Below are 22051 nucleotides of genomic sequence, written 5' to 3' on the forward strand. Positions count from 1 at the left end.
ATCATAGTTTTAACATGCAAGTTTTAAAAAATTTAATTACAAAAATGGTTAAAAAAATAAAACAGTAAAAATTTATGTTAAAAGTATCATTTTTTTCTGCCCTTTTCAACAAGTAAGAAAAGACAATTTCACACAGTAACTTGTTATATAAGGATTTAATTCCCTATCATCTTAAATAAACTCTTCCAAAATTAAGTTAATGCACATTGCCAGATCTCACTTAAAACTAAACAATCATTTAGATTAATTTTATAATTTTTTGGGAATTTTATAATTTTTAAATGTTTATATAAAATCATCATTAAAAGAAAAATATAATTTTCTTTTAATGATGATTTTTTCTTTCAATAAAATATTAACACTGTTTAGTAAGATCTGGTAACCTATATTGACACAGTGGACTGCAAAAATAATTATTAAAAGCACAAATATGTTCTCTTAGTCTGATTTTCAATTGTCTTCCTGTTTCACTCGCATAATAAAAAGGTGGTTGACAACTGCATGAAAATTTATATACTAAATTATCATTTAACAAATCAATGTTTTTCCCCCTTTTATAATGTTAAAATTTAATTGCTTAACTAATGAGTTTTGTAAAGTTGGTGCTAAAATGATATTAAAAGGTTTAAAAGATTTTTGAAATTCTTCAAATAAATTAGCTATATATGATATTTTAATATAAATTGGTTTATTTAAAAAAGATTTATTAATTATTGTAAAATTTTAACCCAATTATTTATTAAAAATTTAGGGTCATTTTTAAATAAAAGATTTTACAAATTTCTTCTACTTCTTCCTTCTGTTTTTCATAATCACTAGTTCTCAATTTAATTTTACTTATACAGGTAGCCCTTGGTTTATGCCGCAGTTCCGTTCCTACAAAAGCCGGCGCAAATTGAATCGGCGTAAAACGAACCCATATTTACACTGAGCTATAGGGTTAGGTTCTACATAAGTAAAAAATACGCAAATAATTTTGTTTATTAATACAATATAATACAAAATACAAAAAAAATTAATTTTTTAAATGTATTTTATCATAAAATAAAGTGAAATGTTTTTATTAAAAATTTTAGTTTCAGATCTCTTACATTTTTCGGAAAAAGTATCCATCTTTAATTGTTTACATTTTTGTTTTTTTCATTGAGAATTTCGGAATATGGTTGAATGGATGCGATGATGCTCCTTTTTACATTTGCACTTCGCTCTCAATCATTGTCTAACTTACAAACTTCATCCGTCAAACTTTCCATAGTTGAAAAGATGCGCTAACCCAACATAGAGCTACAAACGAGTGGAGACACTGATTGGTTGACCACCGGTCGCCGTAGTGCATATATAAGTCAGTTTGAGTGGGAAAATTCAAGGTGGCTAAGGAGAGATAGATATTGTCTGACTGACAAGAAGTAGATATCGTCTGGCCAACGAGAAGTAGATTTGTCTCACTAACGATAGTTTGTGATCTCTGGAAGTGCTACTGCATTGTAAGGTGTTTTCCTGAACGAACTGATACGGGATACCTTCATTGGCGCTATAGATTCGGATGCCATTTATTGGACTATTAAGTTTAATAACTTGACTCGTGGGTACCTAAACGTTTAGTATTTTAATATTAATTTAATGCAAATGTATACATACCCAGTAATATTAAACAAAAAAAATAAATATATTCAATAAAAATCTTTGTTTTAACGAATGTACAATGTCGCGGCTCGGTAAATACGTCAACACTGAAATGAAAAGCATAGGGAAAATAGGGGAATTACACCGCAAAACGGCAAATTGCGCAGCGGCGTTATTGTGAATCGGAATAAATTGAACCGGCGTAAACCGAGGGCTACCTGTATACATATTTTAAATGTTCTTTTCATATATAATGGAGCATCAGAATAAAAATTCACAGTTTTTTAATGTTACATGGTTTTATGTATTTACTAAAGTTCAGGGAGTTTATTTTTCTAAGAATAGTTGAATCTAAAAAATTAATTTGATTATTTTCTTCAATTTCAATATCAAATTTAATATCTGGATTAATTTATTTCCATTTTATAAAATAAACTGTGGTTTGTTAAGAAAGAGTCAGAGATTATTATACTATCATCAACATATTCATTGTAGAATATTATGCCTGTGTAAAAATTATAAAAATCATTAATGAATCTTTAAATTCAGTAACAAAAAACATTCAATAAAAACATCAAACAAGCTTTCAACCTAAACCAAGGTCTGCTTTAGGTTTACTAACTATTAAACCAACTATTAAACATTTTTTGTTACTGGATTTAAAGGTTCATTAATGGTTGTCATTAGTTCTAATAATTAAGAAGATAACTTTAAAAATTATAAATTATATAATCCATTAATATCATACTTAATTCTGCAAGTTCCGGTCCTATGCAAGAGCACATAAAGATTCCATCAAATTGTGTAAAATATCAATTTTATTCAATAGTTTTACAACTCTCTCTTTATTTTTTGGGTAATTTTATAAAATAATTAATAATAATTAAGTAAAAGTATCCCAAGGTAACTCCCCCTTTTTAATAAAATAAAAAAAATAAATAATTATATTATTTTANTTTTTTATTAATTCAGCATATGATTTTACATTATCAATTTTACACTTACAATTATATTATCTTTTACATTAATTTAAATAATTTTTTAAAAATTTTCCTTTTGGTTTGATTCCACAGATTCTGAGTTGACTCAGAACAATATTGCCTATGGCATTCATAATGTTATATTTTTTCCAAAATTGCACAAAACAAACATAGATCTAATACCCCGTTCGCACCAAGCATTTCAATCTAGATTGTGACCAAGGTCAGAGACTGTTCTGTGGTGCAACCTCTCTCGACCGTTTCAATCTTGACTGAAACGAGGTTAAATTGCAATCGACTCGAGAGAGTTCTTGAAACTAGATTCAGTCATAAGAGAGATCCCACAATCCCACGTGCGCGAGAAAATACAGGATGGCTGCTGAACACGTGTCTGGCTATCGACAGAAAAATAAAAAAAATATCTGGAGAGACGATGACATCTGTCTATTATTAGATATACGGCAAGAAAAAGTATTTATTTCTAACCAAAACTTCCATTTTGTTTGTTGGTGTTCGTGACTTACCGCATAGTTTTGTCAGTCTTATTATCACGTGTAATAGCCGGATTCTTCTCGAGCGGATTGCCTGTGTGAACAGCATGACGTTCGACTGGCAACAGTCACAATTCAGATTGTAGGTAAATCGAGATCAAAGTGAGTCATGGATTGTGTGCGAATGTAGTATAAGGGAAGTACAGCACTATGACAAATTGCCACCTTTTGCTGATTGGTTCGTATTTGGGAATAATCGTATTATATATGAATCAATGAAATGCCACATTAATTTGAATCAGTGTTAATCGTGGCAGCATTAAGCGAGGTCTTACTGTATGTGTTAATTTCGCAAATCCATCATGTTTTAAAAATATTATGTGATTTCTTTTGTTTTTTGACTGAAACATATTAGCAAAAAAAATTCATTGATATGTATTAGCAAAACTGCTCAATAGTTTTAAAATAAAACCAAATATTTCTTGCCTCTTTTTCAAATAATTCTAATGTTGGAGGTGAAGGGACTGGTTCAATTTCTTCACTCATATCTTCAATGAACTGTGAATTTCCATATATAAGAAATTCTTGCAACAGAGCTTCTTTGTCCACTTCCCATAGAAATGCATAATTTTTAAATGTGCTTACAAAATTAGTTAATGCTGTCAGAGCTTCTTCTGAACGTTGCCATATAATTTCATTCATTAAACTTAATTCATCAATTTCTTTCATTAAAGCCTATTGAAAAAATTTTTTATTAAAATACATACCATTATTTTTAGCAATTAAAATATATAACTTTCTTCTAATAACTTAAATAATATTCAGTATCATGTAACACACAAGTCATTTATTTTAACAAGTTTTTTGAGAGTTTAATTTCTCATACTCAGAATGTTCAAAAATTACAATTACAATATCCTAAAATCTTGATTTTAAGCCATTACCTGTATAGTTATATTTACAAAATTCATTGCATACAGCCTATGTATGCACAAAAATGACTAATACATTAAAAACCTAAGTATTGTAATGAATCAATTGTGTGAAGAATACAGATAGTATCAATTAGCAATTGTTAAAAGCATTTGAAAAGTAGCCAAAAATTGCCTTATTTTTGTAACTAATATGAGATAAAATTATGTATGCTTATTCTGATCACATTTTGTTTCTCTGTGATATACCAGTAATAATTTTGAAGCATTTGTAAAAATTGGCAAGAATTACCAACAAATAATGTACAATTAATTGTAGTACATAACACAGTGAGTGTGAGGTTCCAGACAAGTCGAGCCTCTTGTTACATGCACTGAGAAAAATATTTTAATATAGAAAAGAAATAAGACACAAGGAAACACACATGTAAATAATATATCCTAAGTGTGACTCTAACACATGTTAGTATATAAATCAATATCAGTCTGAAGAGTTTGAACTTTGACTCTGATGCTCATATAAAAATGACAGAATTTAATTGAATTGGGAAAACTGAACAGTTTAATGAAAGAAATACATCGTGTGTTGTAATTAAAATTCCTAAATGTCAGAATGAGAACCATAACAATATAAAATGCAAGTGCAGGTTTCAAAGGTCCATTTAATGTTGATGAAACTGGACTGTTTTATAAGTGTTCCTCACACAAAACATTAGCTTTCAAAACTGAATATTGCAGTGGTGGTAAACATAGCAAGGAAAGGATAATGCTTTAGTTAGAGCTAACATAGAAGAATCTGAAAAATTATCTTTGTTGATAATCGGGAAGTCAACCAAAGCATAATGCTTCAAAAATGTTGAAACTAAATCATTGGAATATCAAATATAAATGCATTATAATCATGGAATGAGATCAATTATTGAAAGATGACTTTTAAAAATTGATGAAAAATTTGGAAAACAAAACCAAAAACTTTCATTGTTTATTAACAACTGTATAGCACACAACACCATTCCCGATGGAAAATGTAAAGGTTAATATTTCTTCACCCAAATATGACATTAATACTTCAACTAATGGCTCAAAGAGTGATTAAAAGTTTATAGCACCACTATCAACACCTTACGGTCTAGAACATTCTATCAGGTGCTTACACCAACAAAAACAATAAGTCAAGATCAACCTGATACAAGTTGCTTGGATGTGTAACAATGGTTGGAGTCAAGCTGGCTTGCCATTTAGAAGATAAAAATATAGATGATGTTGAAGAGATTGTGCCTGTTGTGGATAACTGGGAAGATGTGGAACAAAGTACAAGCATTTCTTTTGAGAACTTTGTTAATATGAACAACAATGTGGCAGTTTGTGAAAAACTTACAGATAAATCAAAATTTTTGTTTATATGCTGAAAAACAAAAATAACAGTGCATCTTCAGATGAATATGGGAAACAACTAGAACTTCCTGAGAAACCAGTTCTATCAGCAGCACAAGCCATGGAGCATATCTGGGAATTACAATAGTTTGTCATGGAACAGTAGAATGTAAGTGATATCATTTTTCAGTCACTTAATAAACTTTGAGACTCAATGAATAAATTCAATAAATAAACTCAAAAACCAATTGAAAGTTTCAAGCTTTTTTAAAAATTTGTAAATAGGCTATATTACATGACATAATAAGTCTTTGAATAAATTGTTTTTATTAACTGTTTGTTCCAAAAATAATTTTTGAAGTTATTTTTACTACCCATACTAAAACTTATCTAATTCAAATTTTTTATTGGTTTCTTTAGCTTTGAATTAGTCAAGTTTGACTGTAATAAAAATTTAATGACTGAAAATATAATAAAAATTTTTTGGTTACTTGTAAAATATTTAAGCTGTAACAATAATTTCTAAAAAATAAAACATGATATTTTTAAAAATTTATTTAATCTAAAAATAATTAATTTAGTTTAATTTTAAGAAGACATGTTTAAATTATAAATAAACTCAGTTCAATTTTAAATAATAAAAGTCGTATTCTGTACTGGATTATAAATTATTTTCTATATTAATACTTACCTCATAATCTTTTTTATCTTTTTTCATTGTTATCCTTGGTATATTTTTTGCTAAATTGAATATGTCCACAGTAAGATCATAAAAAATGCTTAAAAAGTTTCCAAATACACTTTTATCAGTTGCTGGAGTAAAAGTAATTTCTTGTCCATTCAATTCCATAAAAATTTCAAAAAATGGTGCCTAAAAAAGTTAAATATAATGTTTATATAATTATTTATTCTACATAATAGAATAAAATTTAAAAAGTTTTACAAAAATGTATATACCAGTAAATGTATTCATTGCAAATTTTACAAAACTTGTCATCAGTAACCTGTGACTCCAGAGTTGTCTACAATGGTTTAAGAATTATCTCTGGCTTCTAATAACTACTCTATCAATATATGCTCTTGTTTAATGTTATCAGAGAATTTATTACTAATTCCTAGCACAATGCTTACTGTGCTAGGAATGCTTAATGTGAAGTAGCTAAATTCTACATGCAATAAACAAAAACAATGTAGCACAATATTTTCTCACCACAACTATCTTCCTTTGTATGAAATACTTAATTTTTCAGAAATACATTTTTAAAAATGTTTGTCAGGAAAAATCTTCTCATATTACATAATCATAACAACATTTACAACAATTTGATAAACTAATAAAACAACAGCCAGATTTTTATCAACATACATTATGCCCAATATGGTTATATCTAAATTAAATAATTACAGTCGACCCCCCTATAACACTGTTGATTATTCCGTTTTATATGAATTCCATGTTGTACGAGTCACTTAGATTTTACAAATACATATGCTGGGCTGTGAACGGCTCACGTATTTGTAAAATCTAAGTGACTCGTACAACATGGAATTCATATAAAACGGAATAATCAACAGTGTTATAGGGGGGTCGACTGTANCAACCAGTCCGATTATTTATCTAATCGTCATTTATTGGTTACTCGCTAGATGGCAGCATACTTACATTTCTATCGCCCTCTACTGTTAGAAACTGAAACAATTACACTAACTTGCTCCCATTTACTTTTATGATAATTGTAATTATAAACAATATAATATAAATTTATGTTTTAAGTTTTTTTACAAAAACAAAATAATATCATGAAAGTTATTAGTCTTTTTTTATTAATATTTATAAGTCTTAATTTCATTTTCTTTGGTTACTTATAAAACATTCGCATCTTTATTGTAATAATCTTCATTTAATTTTATTGAAGAGGAAAATATTGCGTGGTAAAATATATAAGCTCGTGTTTATTTATGAGTATAAGTTTACTTGTATTATTTTATTTTTTTTATCTTTCTAATAATATAGACCGACTATATTAAAGTATAGAAATTGCTAAGTCATTAGACATTTATATATATATATATATATATAACTTTTGATAATACAAAGTGTGCATCTTTAAAACTTGTTCATTCAGTAAGTGTTATTCAGGCAGCATGACAAATCAATTATTTGATAAAATTACCATAATTTTTTGTTTTAAGAATATTAGAGTATATATATTAATTTTTGAATGAAGTGAATCGATTTTTGTTAACTGTGTGACTATATTGCATAAAAAGAATTAATCATGTGATCAAACTAAATATGAAAAAATATGAAAGTCAACATTCTTCCAAATGCAATAACATTGTCATCTGATCCTCTTAGAATCGAAAGTAAGCTTTTGTTTAGACCATAATAAAACACTTTGTGGTTTGTTTACTTTACAATTGAGTGTGACAGTTTGTTTTCATTTCACACCCTCTTGCAAAAGTAATAAAGTTTCACTATCCTGACCTTGACACACAACCCTAACCCTTTGCAATTACAAACAAAGCTGATGTCAATCTGTGAAACTTGATATCATTTACAAGGAAGCAACATTTGATTTATTGTGTCTGTTTATCTAATCAAATTTCAAAAAAATAATCATAGGAAGCCTGAGAAGGAAAAAAATTATATAAATAAAATATAAAATTGTGGTTTCCAATATGTGATGACCGTAATTTTACAATCTTATAATAAAAACTCTAGCCACGTGTGCATCGTGTTCCGTGAGTGCTGCACACAAGACTATAATATCGAGCAGCAATTAGTATTATTAGCTTAGAGCCCTAAATGATGCCCCTGTCAATCATTTTCCTCACCCAACACATTGCAGAACAAAATAGTCCATTTCAAACCACTTTGATAACAGGGAGAACTGAGCTTCATTGCAAGTCATCAACTTCTGCTCATGCTGATTGCTTAGAATTAGGTACAAAACTTTATGCAGCAAACAGTAGTTATATACTGTCATTTATAGCTATATTTTAATGTGAATAATTTGTCTCACATTAAAGTTAAATGATGAAAAGTAACAGAAACTAATCTTGTAATGCATGTTATCACTTTAAACTTTCTTTTATTAATTACAGTATAAGAAAAATAGTGTATTCACTTACAAGTTTCTTCAGATAATGGGAACTTCAGTTAATTGGGTTTTACTGTATATTTAGTTTTTTTTTTAAATTTAGTATTGTTCCTACAGGGCATATCTTACAATAACTAATAGCTCATATATAAAAAATCAAATATGTTGGTTAACTAAAAATTATATTATTTATATTAATTAATTAATGTTATAGTCTTTATTTGACTGATTTAAAAATTAATTACCTGTACAGAGTGTTCATCAGTATTTTCTATTAAATATGATAAACTACATTTGATGACATTAAACAGGCCATTTATAACAATTTGATCTATATATTCTACATAATCTTTCCATTGTTCAGAATTTGTATCAGCTTCAAATAATATTTTATTTTCCTGAAAATAAAAAGAAATAAATTTTAATCAATCATAACATTTGTTATTATAATACTAGTAATTTTGTAGGAAAAAAAATATATTTATATTAAAAATACATTAAAATTTTTACAATAACGATGTTTTTGAAAACAAAAATACCTGCAAGATAGCATTTATTTGTTCTCCTGTGGCTTTTATCTCTGCATATCGCTTATTTAGTCTCTCAGTTTTATCTTCTAAATGCAATAATGTATCAGTTTTTTTATCTTTTCTTTCAAAAAGAGGGCATCTGTACCAAGTTTCTATTAGTTTTTGAATATTTAAAAAGTTATTATTAGCAGTAAAAATTGCATTGTATAGAACTTCTGTATCAGTGTATAATTTATTAACATAATCTTCAGCTTCTGCTGTAAAAAAATATTGTAAAATGTTATAATATTATACAATTATATTCTAATATATATATATTAAATGCATAAAATCAGAGTTTTTACTTTTTAATATAAAAATACTAAAATTTTTAGTTATTATAACAAAATATAAATAAAATAACTTTAAAACATTATTGTTAGGGATGAATCAATAATATATTTATCTTTATTCAATAATTACTAATAATCAATATATAATACAATACTTTAGGTACAATACATTAGTTATGTTTTCATAAAACAAATACAGTGGTACCTCAGTAAACGTCTGCTTTATAATACGTCCAATTCGGAATACGTCCTGTTTGGACAAAACAAATTTTGCTCGGTATACGACATAATTCAATTATATGCATCATCAATGAACAAGTAGCACTATCAGTGTACTAGACCAGACTAGACGTTTGCGGTGCAACGGTTTATAACTTTGTTAAATTTCTTCTGATTTTAATTCGTAAGTAAAATTTTATTATTTTTATTAATCACAAATTGCAAAAAGGAAAATGAAAAGCAACAGAAAACTAAAAAATTGACTAGAATCACAATGGAACTGATAAAAGAGATTGTTGAGAAATACGAAGGTGGCACACGTGTTCGAGATTTTAACTGTTGTTTACCGTATTTCGAGAATGATGATATGGACAATCACGAAAAATAAAGACATTATTAAATCTGCTAACGTTGCATAAGGGGTTAAATCAATTTCTAAACAGAGATCGAAGACATTAGATTATGTTGAGATATTGGTTTTGCTTTGGATAACTGAAAAACAGTGCTGGAGATAGCATATCGGAAGCAATTATTTGTGAGAAAGCTAAAAAGATACATACTGATCTCACGAAAAATCAAACAGGAACTAGCCAGGAAAGCAAGGTGTTTAAAGCCAGCCATTTTTTTTTACACAAAAACGGATTAATCATTTTTACATTACTTCTTATGGGAAAGGTTGGTTTGGTATACGTCCAATTCGGTATAAGTCCAAAGATCGGGAACGGATTAAGGTCGTATACCGAGGTTCCACTGTATTTCATTTGAATTTTGTATTTTTAATTTTCAAAACTATAATATTATAAGAATTATTGCTATTTAAAACATTATCTAAAATTTCATGACTTCCATTTAAAGACATCAAATTATATCTTAATAAATCTTGTCAAAAATATAAAAATTAAATATACCTTTATTAATCCAAGTTATCTTACTTTCACCTTCATTTATTCTTTTATCCATATTTAAAAACTGCTTAGTAACCAAAGAAAATTCAATTGGTAATAATAAGTTTCTTAATCTGTTATACCATTCTGAAATTTTTTTTAATTTCCAAACACATTGATAAAACATATCTGATTTTTCATAAAATTCAATTGCTAGTTGTGGTAGCTCACTATAATTGAGTGCTTTCAGATACTTCACTTCTTTCAAAATACCAGCCAACTAAAAATAAATATAATATATAAATATATATATAAACAGTGTTCACTTTATTATAAAAATTTTATTGTATAATCTTTTATAAATAGATATTATATATTTGTGAATTTACAGTTATCATCCTGGCAATTTTGTTAAGAGATATTAGTGTTTGAACAATGAGAAGCAAGCAAACCAAAACCTGTGACAGATGACCCATATACATTTTCAGCAGCAGGCATACCATAGCTGAAGCTTACCATGACAGCAACTGCAGGATATGAAAGCATCTTTTGAGCAGAATTCAATAAAGTGTGCATTCACCTGTTTTCACTGTCAATCTGCAAATATGACAGGTCACAGGTATTGGTGAGTATATGATGCCAATATCCTTATAAAAGAGCAGTTCTTGTTGCGATGCATTAGCAGACTGCATGATGCTAATTGGTACACTGCAACTGTTGGAATCAACAATCGAAATTATTGTCAAATGTTATACGACATTGTTATGTGCAACACATTGTGTCGCAATGTTTTATAAACGTTCTGCTGTTACGTAATAAAAGGTTGGTGGCACTGTTGACCCCTTGGGGAGCCGTTAGAGATGGTGACCTCGTTTCACTCTCCCCTTTTCAGCGCTGACCTTCCATGAGTCAAGACAGTGTATTCATTGTATCTTTGTTATATAACCAGTTACACGAGTCTAACTCGTTTTTACTAATCTCTCCAACAAGCAACATCTTGTGCCTTCAATTTAGCTACAATGTTCTTTAAATCAGAGATGTGCATTCCTGGTCTTTTGGCTTGAAATTCGTAGTCAAAGAATTTCTTTTGTAAAAGATATTTTCCGATAGATGATTTGGGTTCAAATAGACTAGTCAACTTCTTCCACATTTCAGATGCTGTTTTACAACTTATTAGATGGGACAAAACGCTGTCTTCTACAAGAGATATGATTACATCTGCACCTTTACGTGTTGTCTCAATCTTTCTTTGTCGGTGTTTCATGCAACACATCTATCCATCCTTTGGACTGCATGTGAACTTCTACTTTAAACTTCCATAAGTTCCAGTTTTCAGCACCCTTCAGTTTAGCAATAGTAAAGGTATTACTCACAGATTCCATTTTTAGTATGATGACTTGATCAATGAAATTCAGATACTTAACTCCTTTGAGACTTTCCAATTTTTGATATTTAAAACTGAAAAAAAAATGAAAGAAATGCATTAATTTTGAAGAAAAAGCTTCAAACTTTATTTTCCATTGTCTCGTCTTTCTGCGAAATTTGACACCGATGAGTCATTGTGTTTATAGCTGGATGACCTTGAGAACATCTGGTGTCGGATTTCCCGGGACAATCTCATAGATGTCTCGGGAGGACAAGGGTTTAAAGTAGGGTAAATACTAGCTGGCGGTATATTTTTAAATATTTTTAAAAAATTAAAATCTTTATTATGATTTCCGACCCCCCCCGATTTAATTAAACTTATATATAATAAAATATATTAATTAAAAAAATTAAAAAACTATTGGAGGTCGTTTTTGACACAGAAAGTAGCTTTAAATAACTTTATCAAAGTAAAATCTGTGCACTACAACTTTAGAACAATGAATTAAATTTGATAAAAAAATCACATTAAAAAACAATTAAGCATTAATTGCGCGATTAAAATTGCGATAAAATTTTTTCGCGCGGGTAAAAATTTTTGAAAAAATTTGTAAAACATCCAAAAATAAAAAAAAATTTCAGAGGGTCCAAACGCCCGAGTTTTATGTAACGCTATGGAACTTGCCCAAGTTATCTCGAGATAAGTCCTTAACGGGTGTTAATTCTTTGATTAAAATTGACTTGTCCTGACGTGGCCTGGGCCCATAACCTGATAAATGGCACTCCAAACTGGAAGACAAAGAGAGGTTTTATTTTACAGTCTGTACAGTGTGAATACAGGAACAAGAATAAAAACACATGGCAGTGTTGTAAATACATAACACACCCTGGTGGTGGAACCTGGCATAACAAAAATTAAATATTTTTCTTTAACAGAAATCTTGCACAGCTTATCCGGAGATGGCAATATATCCAAAATAACTTTAATAAAGTAGAAAAACTTGTGTGTTTATACCCTTGAATATTACAGTTGAATTGGATTTTTTGATTTCAAAACCAAAAGAGGCTAAACTCCTGTCTATTACAACAGCTGGAAAAAGTGATAGCCACTTTTAATAACACTAAATCATATTGAAGGATCTCTTCAATTTCTTGCAAATGATTATATCTCACTGCAAAGTTATAGTAGTACCTGTAAATGTGATCAAAATTTTACAGGACCTGTATATTCTTGCATGCTTGTGAAGATGATAATATATCCTGTGCGCTACGCAATGCACTTGTCACAGAATGGGTGATAGAGCAGTCAATTTAACTTCTGCTCCATTGAGTACAATTTCCATGATAACAGCTACATCATCAGAAGCTATCCCAACTAATTTTTCTAACGGAACATTGTGTGCTTCATACATATTTTGTGAAGCACACAAAGTATGTGTGAAGAACTACACATATTTTGTCAACAACAGTTTGTGCTTCACCATTATAATTATAACATTATAATTTGCCAGAAAAAGCATGGCTACGTTTGAGTTTGAGAAACTTGCTATACATGCAAATATTGCAAATTGTTTTGTTCTGCTTATGTCAGTGGACTCATCTCAGTGACTTGTGAGTGTTTGTATAGTTTTGTAAATGCTGATTTCCATTACTTTTTTTTGGAGTTTCATTAATAAACAAAATTTGATGTTTGCAATGTTTTATTTTGCAACTTTCTCTGGCTCACTAATTTGTTTCTCGTTTTCTGCAGCTGCTCATTCTTTCACTGCAGTAAAAGCATTCTGTTGTTTTACATACATGACACTTTTTTTGTGGGTAGTAGAACATCAATGGCAAAAAAGCTAATCACATTGAAAATTCTGACAAGCATGCATCAATGCCTCTCCTGAATTTATACCAGTGCCCATACAATCCTGATATTTCATCACCTCACCATCATAATCTAATCACAAAAAAATCTCTCTTTCATTGTTCCTTAATGTTCCCCTTTGTTTTCTTTTGAGCATAATCTGAATTTTTTGCATTTGAAGCTTATTATGTAACCATGGAGCTTGCCTCAGTGCAGCGGCAGGGCAAGACCTAAATTTGATGTGGGCAAGGTACATTTTGCGAGGCCCTCTGGTGGTGCAAGAAGACTGATTTTATAAAATAAAAAGCAGTTGAAACTGTCAAATTTTTATTCCTAAAAATGCAAACTATATTCTTTAACTAACATTAAAAAAAATTAAAGAAACAGAAATTTTCTGCTTTTAGCCTTACCGAACTCCTTAATAATTGTATCATAATTCAGCTTATATGCTATATATGCTTCAATAGATAAAACTGCGAAAGCTGAAAGTCTTTCCTGACCCATTGTATTTCTTAAATAATTTTTTATTAGTTTTAATTTTGAAAAGCTTTCAGTGTAGGTAGTACTTACCAGTATTGTTAACAAAATTCGAACGGCAATGTAAATATTTGGATAAATTTCTTTCAAGTTATTTTATGTTATGTATTGGAGCAGCTATTTCACATCTTTAATGAAGTTCGGTAAATTTGGGATCATTGTTTGTAATTCTTCATATAATTCGTAAGGTTGTAAGTCGCTGCTCTCACTCACTTGCAGGACTGAGTGTAAATCTTGACAGTTTTTTAATATTTGCTCTTTTGGAATATTTTTTAACTTGCTTAGATCATAAAGAAAACCAAAATTTTCAAAATGTTGATTTAAAGACATAAATCCTGAATCCATATTGCTCATTATAGAATCAATCGTGATGTTAAAAAAATCTGTTTCATACCTGCTTTTGGGAGATTGTATAGGTTGATCGCTGCCTTCATCATTGAACATCCTTTTCTTTTTGGCTACCCTTTCGTTTTTAAAGTCTTTTGGCAGTTCATAACTGCTATTCTCAATAAATTGACGAGCATCAGACAAGCATTTTTCGAATCCAGTTTGTCGATATTCTTTGATCCAGTCACAAAATGTACGCAAATGTTCAAGAGCATTGCTTAAATGGACTTGTAAAGATTGCCATAATTTGCTTATGATATTAACAAGCGATAATAATTCATACTATACATGTAATGATATGATAAATTCAAAACTGAGCATTTTGTTTAAAACTGAATCACAATCACTGAGTGTGTCTGATTGTTCCGTTTGATATTTTAAGCTTTCGATGCATTCAACATCAAATTGCAATAATATGGCCTTCACTGCCTCGATTCTGCTTTCTCACCTTGTGTTTGATAAAGGCTTCATAGTAAGCTTTAATTTGCCTTTGATTAATTCCCAGCGTTTGCTGGAACTTGAAAATAGCAAATAAATTTTCTGAATAAAACCAAGAAATGTTTTTGCTGCCACAGAAGAATTAGCTGCATCTACCAACAGCAGATTCTAGCTATGACAACCGCAAAGTGTAAAAAATGCCCTGGGATTAATATTTAATATTCAAGTTTTAACTCCACTATTTACAGGATACTTTACTGCGATACTTTGATTGGCTTTCTAGCCATTGAGAATCGTGAAAGTAACGTAAACAAACACAATGGGAAATCCCCAGCTCTGACTGGCAAGGATTCCCCGCGATAGCAACCCAACCCCAAAAAATGTTGCTAGACAAATAAAAACAAATTTGGTATGTCAATATATTTATCGTTTTACGACGAGTAAAATTTTTTCATTGTGTTTACAGCTTTTATGTAATGCATAAACCTTCGAAGCGCGAGGCCCCTTGGACAGCGAGGCCGTAGGCGATCGCCCACACCTTACACTGCCTCTGCCTCAGTGTCCTTTCCACACACATATAGTATTCCCAAATTTTTCAGCAACCAGACTAAAAAGTATCAGGTAGTAACCTCAATTGTTCACAAGTAGAAAGCATGTAATATAATGAGTCTTAGGATAGTTTGTTAGTTAATACAAAATTTTGTTAGCTCATTTAGTGAAAGAGTCCATTGAGAGGTCAAGGTGCTATAACATGAAACAGGACTGATTCATAAAACAAATTAATGTGAATGCATTCACCTGTATTAGTATAAATGTAATGTATTTAGTCTGAAACTGGTCTATTAGACAGCCTAAATTTTTAATTAGCTTGTTTACTACAGGGAAATTCACACAATGTAATAAGTTTGAAAAATGTTATGTGACCCAATGTGTTTGGATCTTATTTATCAAACCAGGTTTAATTAATCTGACAGGTTCTTTTTCCAAGTTTGTGGTGCAGATAATCTAATCTGATAAATGTGATGTGCTAGATAGAGGCAAATCTTCAACAAATTTTGCATTAAAATTATTTGTTGTTGGAGCAAGGAAAAAAAATGCTTGCAGCCAGACACAGATGTTTGTTTATTTGAGAACATGACTTGAAAGTAAACAAGCAAGTCCCAAGTGCAACTCAGATGCATATTGAGTTACCGATCAGCATCAAGCCAGAGAGATCGAACTTTGACATCAGTGCTCATATATCATAAACAAAGTTAAATTGAATTGGAGAAAAGATAAAGATTGACAAAAAAAGGAAAGCATCACAATAAACGTTAGAGATCAAAAATGGTCAAGAACAAAAGAAATGAAATAACAGGTTAAATTATGACTGCACATTTTTTGGTTTTGTCATCACTTTCTGAGCAGAGTCAAGGAATGGTGTTGGATAGATTGTCTCAGGTAGACATTTTTCCGGGACCTGAATCAATCCTATTTCACCTGGAAACAGGGAAAGAGACCAATCAGGAAATAACAAGCAAAAGTCCTAACCAATTGAATGAAGAGGTTGGGGAAGAATTTTATAAAATCCCTGGACTTCAAGGACAAGAGTGCACAATGGGTAGAAAAAGCAGAATGACACAGAATTGCAGTTTTTCCTAAATTGTATTGACAGTCAAACTTGTGTCCCAAGAGAAATTGATATCGCTCTACTTATCTGATAACTCACCTAGTGCATCACTTGCAGCAAGACACCTCCTGCCAAATGCCTTATTGTCACTGCCTTGGGATTGCCTTCGAAAGTCTCTTTATCAAAAGATGAACACTGAGATAAAGGACTTTTAGACAACTTTGGTTATTTGAAATGGAAACTTGTCATCTATCTATGTAAGCAGATCCTCTGCATCCAATAAGCAGATTTTTTTTTGTTAAAGTGCCTCATATCTGTGCCTCTGCCACCACCACCCATATACACAAACACCCTTAACCAAACTGAAGAGGAATTTAACGATTCTCCCTAGTTGGCAAGCTCACATAAAAGTCTATGTTTAGAAGGTAAATTTCTGTTATTCATCATAATGCTTTCTATTAGAATAAAGCATTTGTTTGAAAGGTATTAAGAGTGTGTGGAAATTGGGTAAATCGTTTTTGATGAATGTTTTAATTCTGAGTAATGTATAGATAACATTATATTAATTCAGTAAGAAACCTGAATGTTGCTTATTTCTGTTTTATAAAAAAAATATCACGTGCTGTGGCAAACAGGTCCCAATGGGCCATTTTCCAAATCTGCTGGTCTGTGCACTCTGTTGTGTACTACTGCAAATAACTCACTCTTCAGTATGTTCACAAATGTTCTTGTGTCCATCATATCACACATTGCTGGATAAGGATAAAACTCATGTTGTGTCCAACACACATGACAACTACACACATTAACAAACCAAGGTCAGGCAGCTCCAGGATAGTCTCATCCCCTAACCATTAACTGGTAATATTCAGCTTGCTGTTGTCTCTTAGGCATTTTCTATGCTTTTTCAAAAGTTCAGCTACCATAAACTGTCACTGATAGCATTTACAGGCTGAATCGTAAAAGCTATCAGCTGGTCTTTATATCCCAAAACTGCTTATCAAAAACCCCATTGTATACATAAACTTATTCATTTGCATAACTCTGTCACCTGTACTGGTCCTGCAATTTGCACATAGTTATGTGCATTCTTCCTGGTGTTGCAATTTCACTTTTGAAGAGTGTATAAAGAACTAGAAGCATTAATTAATTAATCAATAATTCAGATTTAAGTTATTGTTATGTATCAAAAATAAACTGTCTTATGTTCAAGAATTTGTCCAAATAATATGTGAAAGATGCCTATTCAGTAATAAAAGTGTTTCCACTCAGAAATGTATGCTTCAAGATAAAAAACCAGCAAAATATTTAAGCAATTAAGCACTTACATTCTTAGATTTGATTTAATTAAATCTAAAAGTTAAATAAAAAGATTTGCTTAAATTTCATTTTAAATATTCTATATTAAAATTTATAACCCCCTTTAAATATTTTTGAATTATTATATTTTTATTTCATAAATAGAAAAACCATTAAAATTTATGCATTTTTAAATTGTTTATATATTATTTAACAATTTATAAAATAATAAAAAACACTAACTTCTAAATCAAAGTTAGCATAAATATATTCATTTGCATCTCTTGAAATTAAAGGTTGTTGTAATTTTCTTCCAATAACCAAATCAATATCTTTTATCCATTTTTCAAAATTTGATAATTCAATCCTGTATTAAAAAATATATAAATTAATAAATTTGAAACATTAAAATATTTAAAATGACTATTTCTATACTAGTGGTAATATACACTATATTTAAGTAAGAAATTTCGTAAGTTAAGCATTTTGATCTTGTTAGTTTTAGAAAAAAAACAATTTAATTTTTAAGAATATGTAGTATTTAAAACAATACAACTTAGTCTCATTTAGTCATACACATAAAATCAAAAAATTTTACAGTACAGAAATGACATTCTGAAAGAAAAATGAAGGTTTCCTGTACTAAAATCATAATCATCATTTTAGTATGAAGTCATGGCTTGGTCTTACTTTCCATTCAATAACTTCTTAACAATTATGTAAATTAATCATCATAAAATTTATCAATACATTTTCTATTTTACAATTTTTATGATAAACCCAGATATTTTTCCAATTATAAATTAGAAGTTCAGACTATTTACAAAAAATATTTAATTTTTCGTAAGTAGTCTGAACTTCTAATTTATAATTGGAAAAATATCCTGAGTTCATCATAAAAATTGTAACTACATGCAAATTAAAGATAACTCATATCCACCACTAGAGGGCTTGAACCTGATACAAATTGTATAAAACTTGATAGTAGGGTGAGAAGATTTACTTTGCCCCCACCAGTGGGCGAGTGGTCTCCGTTGCCGCTCATAGCGGTGACCAGACCCTAAACACTGGGACGTTCGGTCGTGGGTTCACGCCGCGATCGGACAGGCTGGCTGCTTGGAGTTTTCCGGGTTTTCTCCTTGCCAATAACGACTGAATAGGAGGCCAGTTCCCCATAAAAGTCCTCCCGGAAGGCATTATTCCCCACGCGCACGTATAGGCTGTTCGGATACGGCTGGCTAATCGGTCGCCTACCGATCATAACCAAATGTCTGTCGGAGAAAGAGCCTATATGAGCTAAAATCTCCATATCAACATCTGAGAAGAAGATTTACTTTATTTTTTTAATGTTAAGGCATCAGAACCTAAAATGAAAGGCTGACGTCTGGTCATTTTTAAAGATGTGAATGTTTACCTATTGTTATTTGTTTTTTATGAAGTGATTTCTTCAATACCAATGTAAAAGGTGTACTTCTATGGTGTGTGAAAAGGATTAATTAATAGACTCAAAAATTAAATATTTTTTGTAAATAGTCTGAACGTCTAATTTATAATTTTCTATTTTATTCAAAATTGAGAGACTGTAGAATTCAATGTGAATTAAATTCAAAATATAATTTTGAATTTAATTCACATAATTTTAATTCACATAAAAATAATTTTGAATTCACTAGATTACAGTGGCATGTGGTGAAATTTGATAACAGGGAAGCTGTGCCGGCCCTGAATAGAATTTTTGGAAACGTTATATGATATTTTGATGTGTAGCATCCACCAGCTAAACAGCAAGAGGTTTTGTGCTCTGTAAAGCACATGCGCAAATGCCTGTACTCTGGCTGCTTTACACCATTCAGATAAGCTGTCCAGTATTTGACAATACAGTACTTCCATTCAGAATATGCATATACAAATTGATATTCGAATATACAATGGCAATTTTATTATTTTTTCACATGTAATATAGAAATTTGTAATAAGGTACATAATGCAGTTATAATAAAATATTAATTTTAAGTAATTCAAAGTATGTTAAAATATGAAAATAATCACACAATATATATTTATATTTTAGAAAATACAAGGGAAGTAGTGCTTCCACAGCTTCCATGAATGGCACACAACTACTAGATTAGTTCATTCATTTCTCTTTTCTCATCTAAAATTTACAACATAACTAATAATTTATCTTAAGAATTTTATTTCTGCACTTTAAAGATTTCCTTTCTGATAGTATAATTTAATAGAAAATAAAATAAAATTTGTTATTAGTTGTAATCATGTAATATACAGAAAAAATTACATAAAAAATAAATTTTGAAAATCCTATTAGAAAAGTGAGCAGTATCATAAAGGTCAACAAAATCACTAATTTACACAATAAGCTCTCAATGTCAAATGTCATATATATATATGACTAGCTTTTGCCCGCGGCTTCGCTCGCGTTAAGAAGTATTATTATTAATTAGGTATAGTTTTTGCGGCTTTACTTTCGTTTAGCGTGTGTAAAAAATTAGGGCCTACAAAACTTCTTTGTACAACTATGTACAAAGGGTACAATATAATCTCCGCAAAAACTATACCTAATTAACCCCCATCAAATATAATCCGCTAGAAATATTTAGGTATAGTATGTACTATTAGATACGGCGGCCACTCATCATCGGGTATATGTAACTCAGTGAAAACAACGATAGCGCGTTTTAAAATACTACTAACGCCATCTATTGTCAACATTTAGAACTAAAAATTATTTTGTTCATCTTAATTTATTCGTTCCATTAGGTACTGATAGGTTCAAACTAATACATTTACATCCCCCATGGGGGTTGAATTTATCAAAATCCTATTTAAGCGGACGTCTTCATCATAGTAGCTCCAATCTTTAATTTCAGTTCAATCAGTCGAAAATCTAAGAAGATTTATACAAACTTTCATCCCCTTAGGGGTGGAATTTATCAAAATCCTTTCTTAGGGGATGCCTACGTCATAGTAGCTTTATGCATACAAAGTCTCAGCCCGATCAGTTTAAAATTGACAAAGTTTCATACAAACTTTCATCCCCTATTTTATCCCCTTGGGGGTAGAATTGACAAGCGTCTAGCGAACGGGCGCGTTCCAACTTACTCTGATGGTGTCTCCCTCTGTCGGACAGTTTAGGAACTATGATATGTTCAGAAAAGAGTTTAAATAAAGTAAAAAATAAGAACTAAGTGTCAGTTTTTAGTTTTATTGGAAGGAAAATTAATTTTTTTTCCAGAAATTTTGATATTTGTGTCAATAAAGACTAATTTTAAAAAATTCAACATTTACTTCACTTTGCTGCTATTTAGGTTTGAGTAATGTAAAAAATTTTCTATTTAGATTAAACACTTTCTGAATAGTGGCTTTCACCAGAGCTTTGATGTTAGAAGTCAGAGAGCTGAAGACTGAGTCTGTAAAGAAATATGACTGTCTATAGACTTAAAACAAATGGCATTGAATCTTCTAAAACTAATGAATTTTATATCCATAATTAAAGATAAATTTCAATTCACTGTATGCTATTTATATAAACAATTCAATTCTTTGCTTTTTATAAGATGTTCCAAGAGTCCTAAATCATAAAACTGATTAAATAAGTGATGTAACTGATAATGTAAAAAATGCTTTTTTTCAGATACTTTATTTCTTGATTACAAACCCTGTTTTGGGTAATCTGTATTCTAAAAATAAAAAATAACTTTTTTAAAATGACCACAAACTTTTAAAATATAAAAAAATTTAAAAACATGTTAAGAAAAATACATCATAGAAATACCAAATATATAGAATTTTAATTTACAAAATGCTAAAACATCCATGTAAAAAAAGTTTTTACATTGATGTTTTAGCATTTACAATTATTTTAGCAGCAGTTCTCTCTATTTCCTCTAAGCTGGGACTTAATTTCTGATATTTTCTTTTTGCATCTTTCTTTGTCTTGAAGAGAGTTCTTTTCTGAGGGTCAATTTTTTTGTTACCTGGTACTGAATGGGCTGAAACAAAAGAAGACTTGTCTGTTACATCAACGGCTGAAAGCTGTGGACCCAAAGATTTTAGGGCTTTATCTACTACTACTAG

General features: G+C 30.0%; 1 protein-coding gene across 1 annotated transcript in view; it reads right to left on the bottom strand.

Annotated features, from left to right (window-relative positions):
- LOC111639898 (dynein beta chain, ciliary-like) overlaps positions 1–21247 on the bottom strand; it is a gene marked incomplete at its 3' end in the record, with an annotated part of 67815 nt that extends 46568 nt beyond the window's left edge. Inside the window, exons 1-7 of the mRNA XM_023385848.1 lie at positions 20588–21247; positions 18197–18320; positions 10494–10749; positions 9044–9291; positions 8750–8902; positions 6092–6271; positions 3581–3829 (exon numbers count right to left, since the gene is read on the bottom strand). Of these exons, the coding sequence (XP_023241616.1) occupies positions 3581–3829; positions 6092–6271; positions 8750–8902; positions 9044–9291; positions 10494–10656 (993 nt within the window). The remainder of the gene's footprint in view (positions 1–3580; positions 3830–6091; positions 6272–8749; positions 8903–9043; positions 9292–10493; positions 10750–18196; positions 18321–20587) is intronic.
- Between the last annotated feature and the right edge of the window lie 804 nt (positions 21248–22051).

The sequence above is a fragment of the Centruroides sculpturatus genome, unplaced genomic scaffold (genome assembly GCF_000671375.1).
Source record: "Centruroides sculpturatus isolate CEXI.00-Female unplaced genomic scaffold, Cexi_2.0 scaffold1195, whole genome shotgun sequence".
NCBI lineage: Eukaryota > Metazoa > Arthropoda > Arachnida > Scorpiones > Buthidae > Centruroides > Centruroides sculpturatus.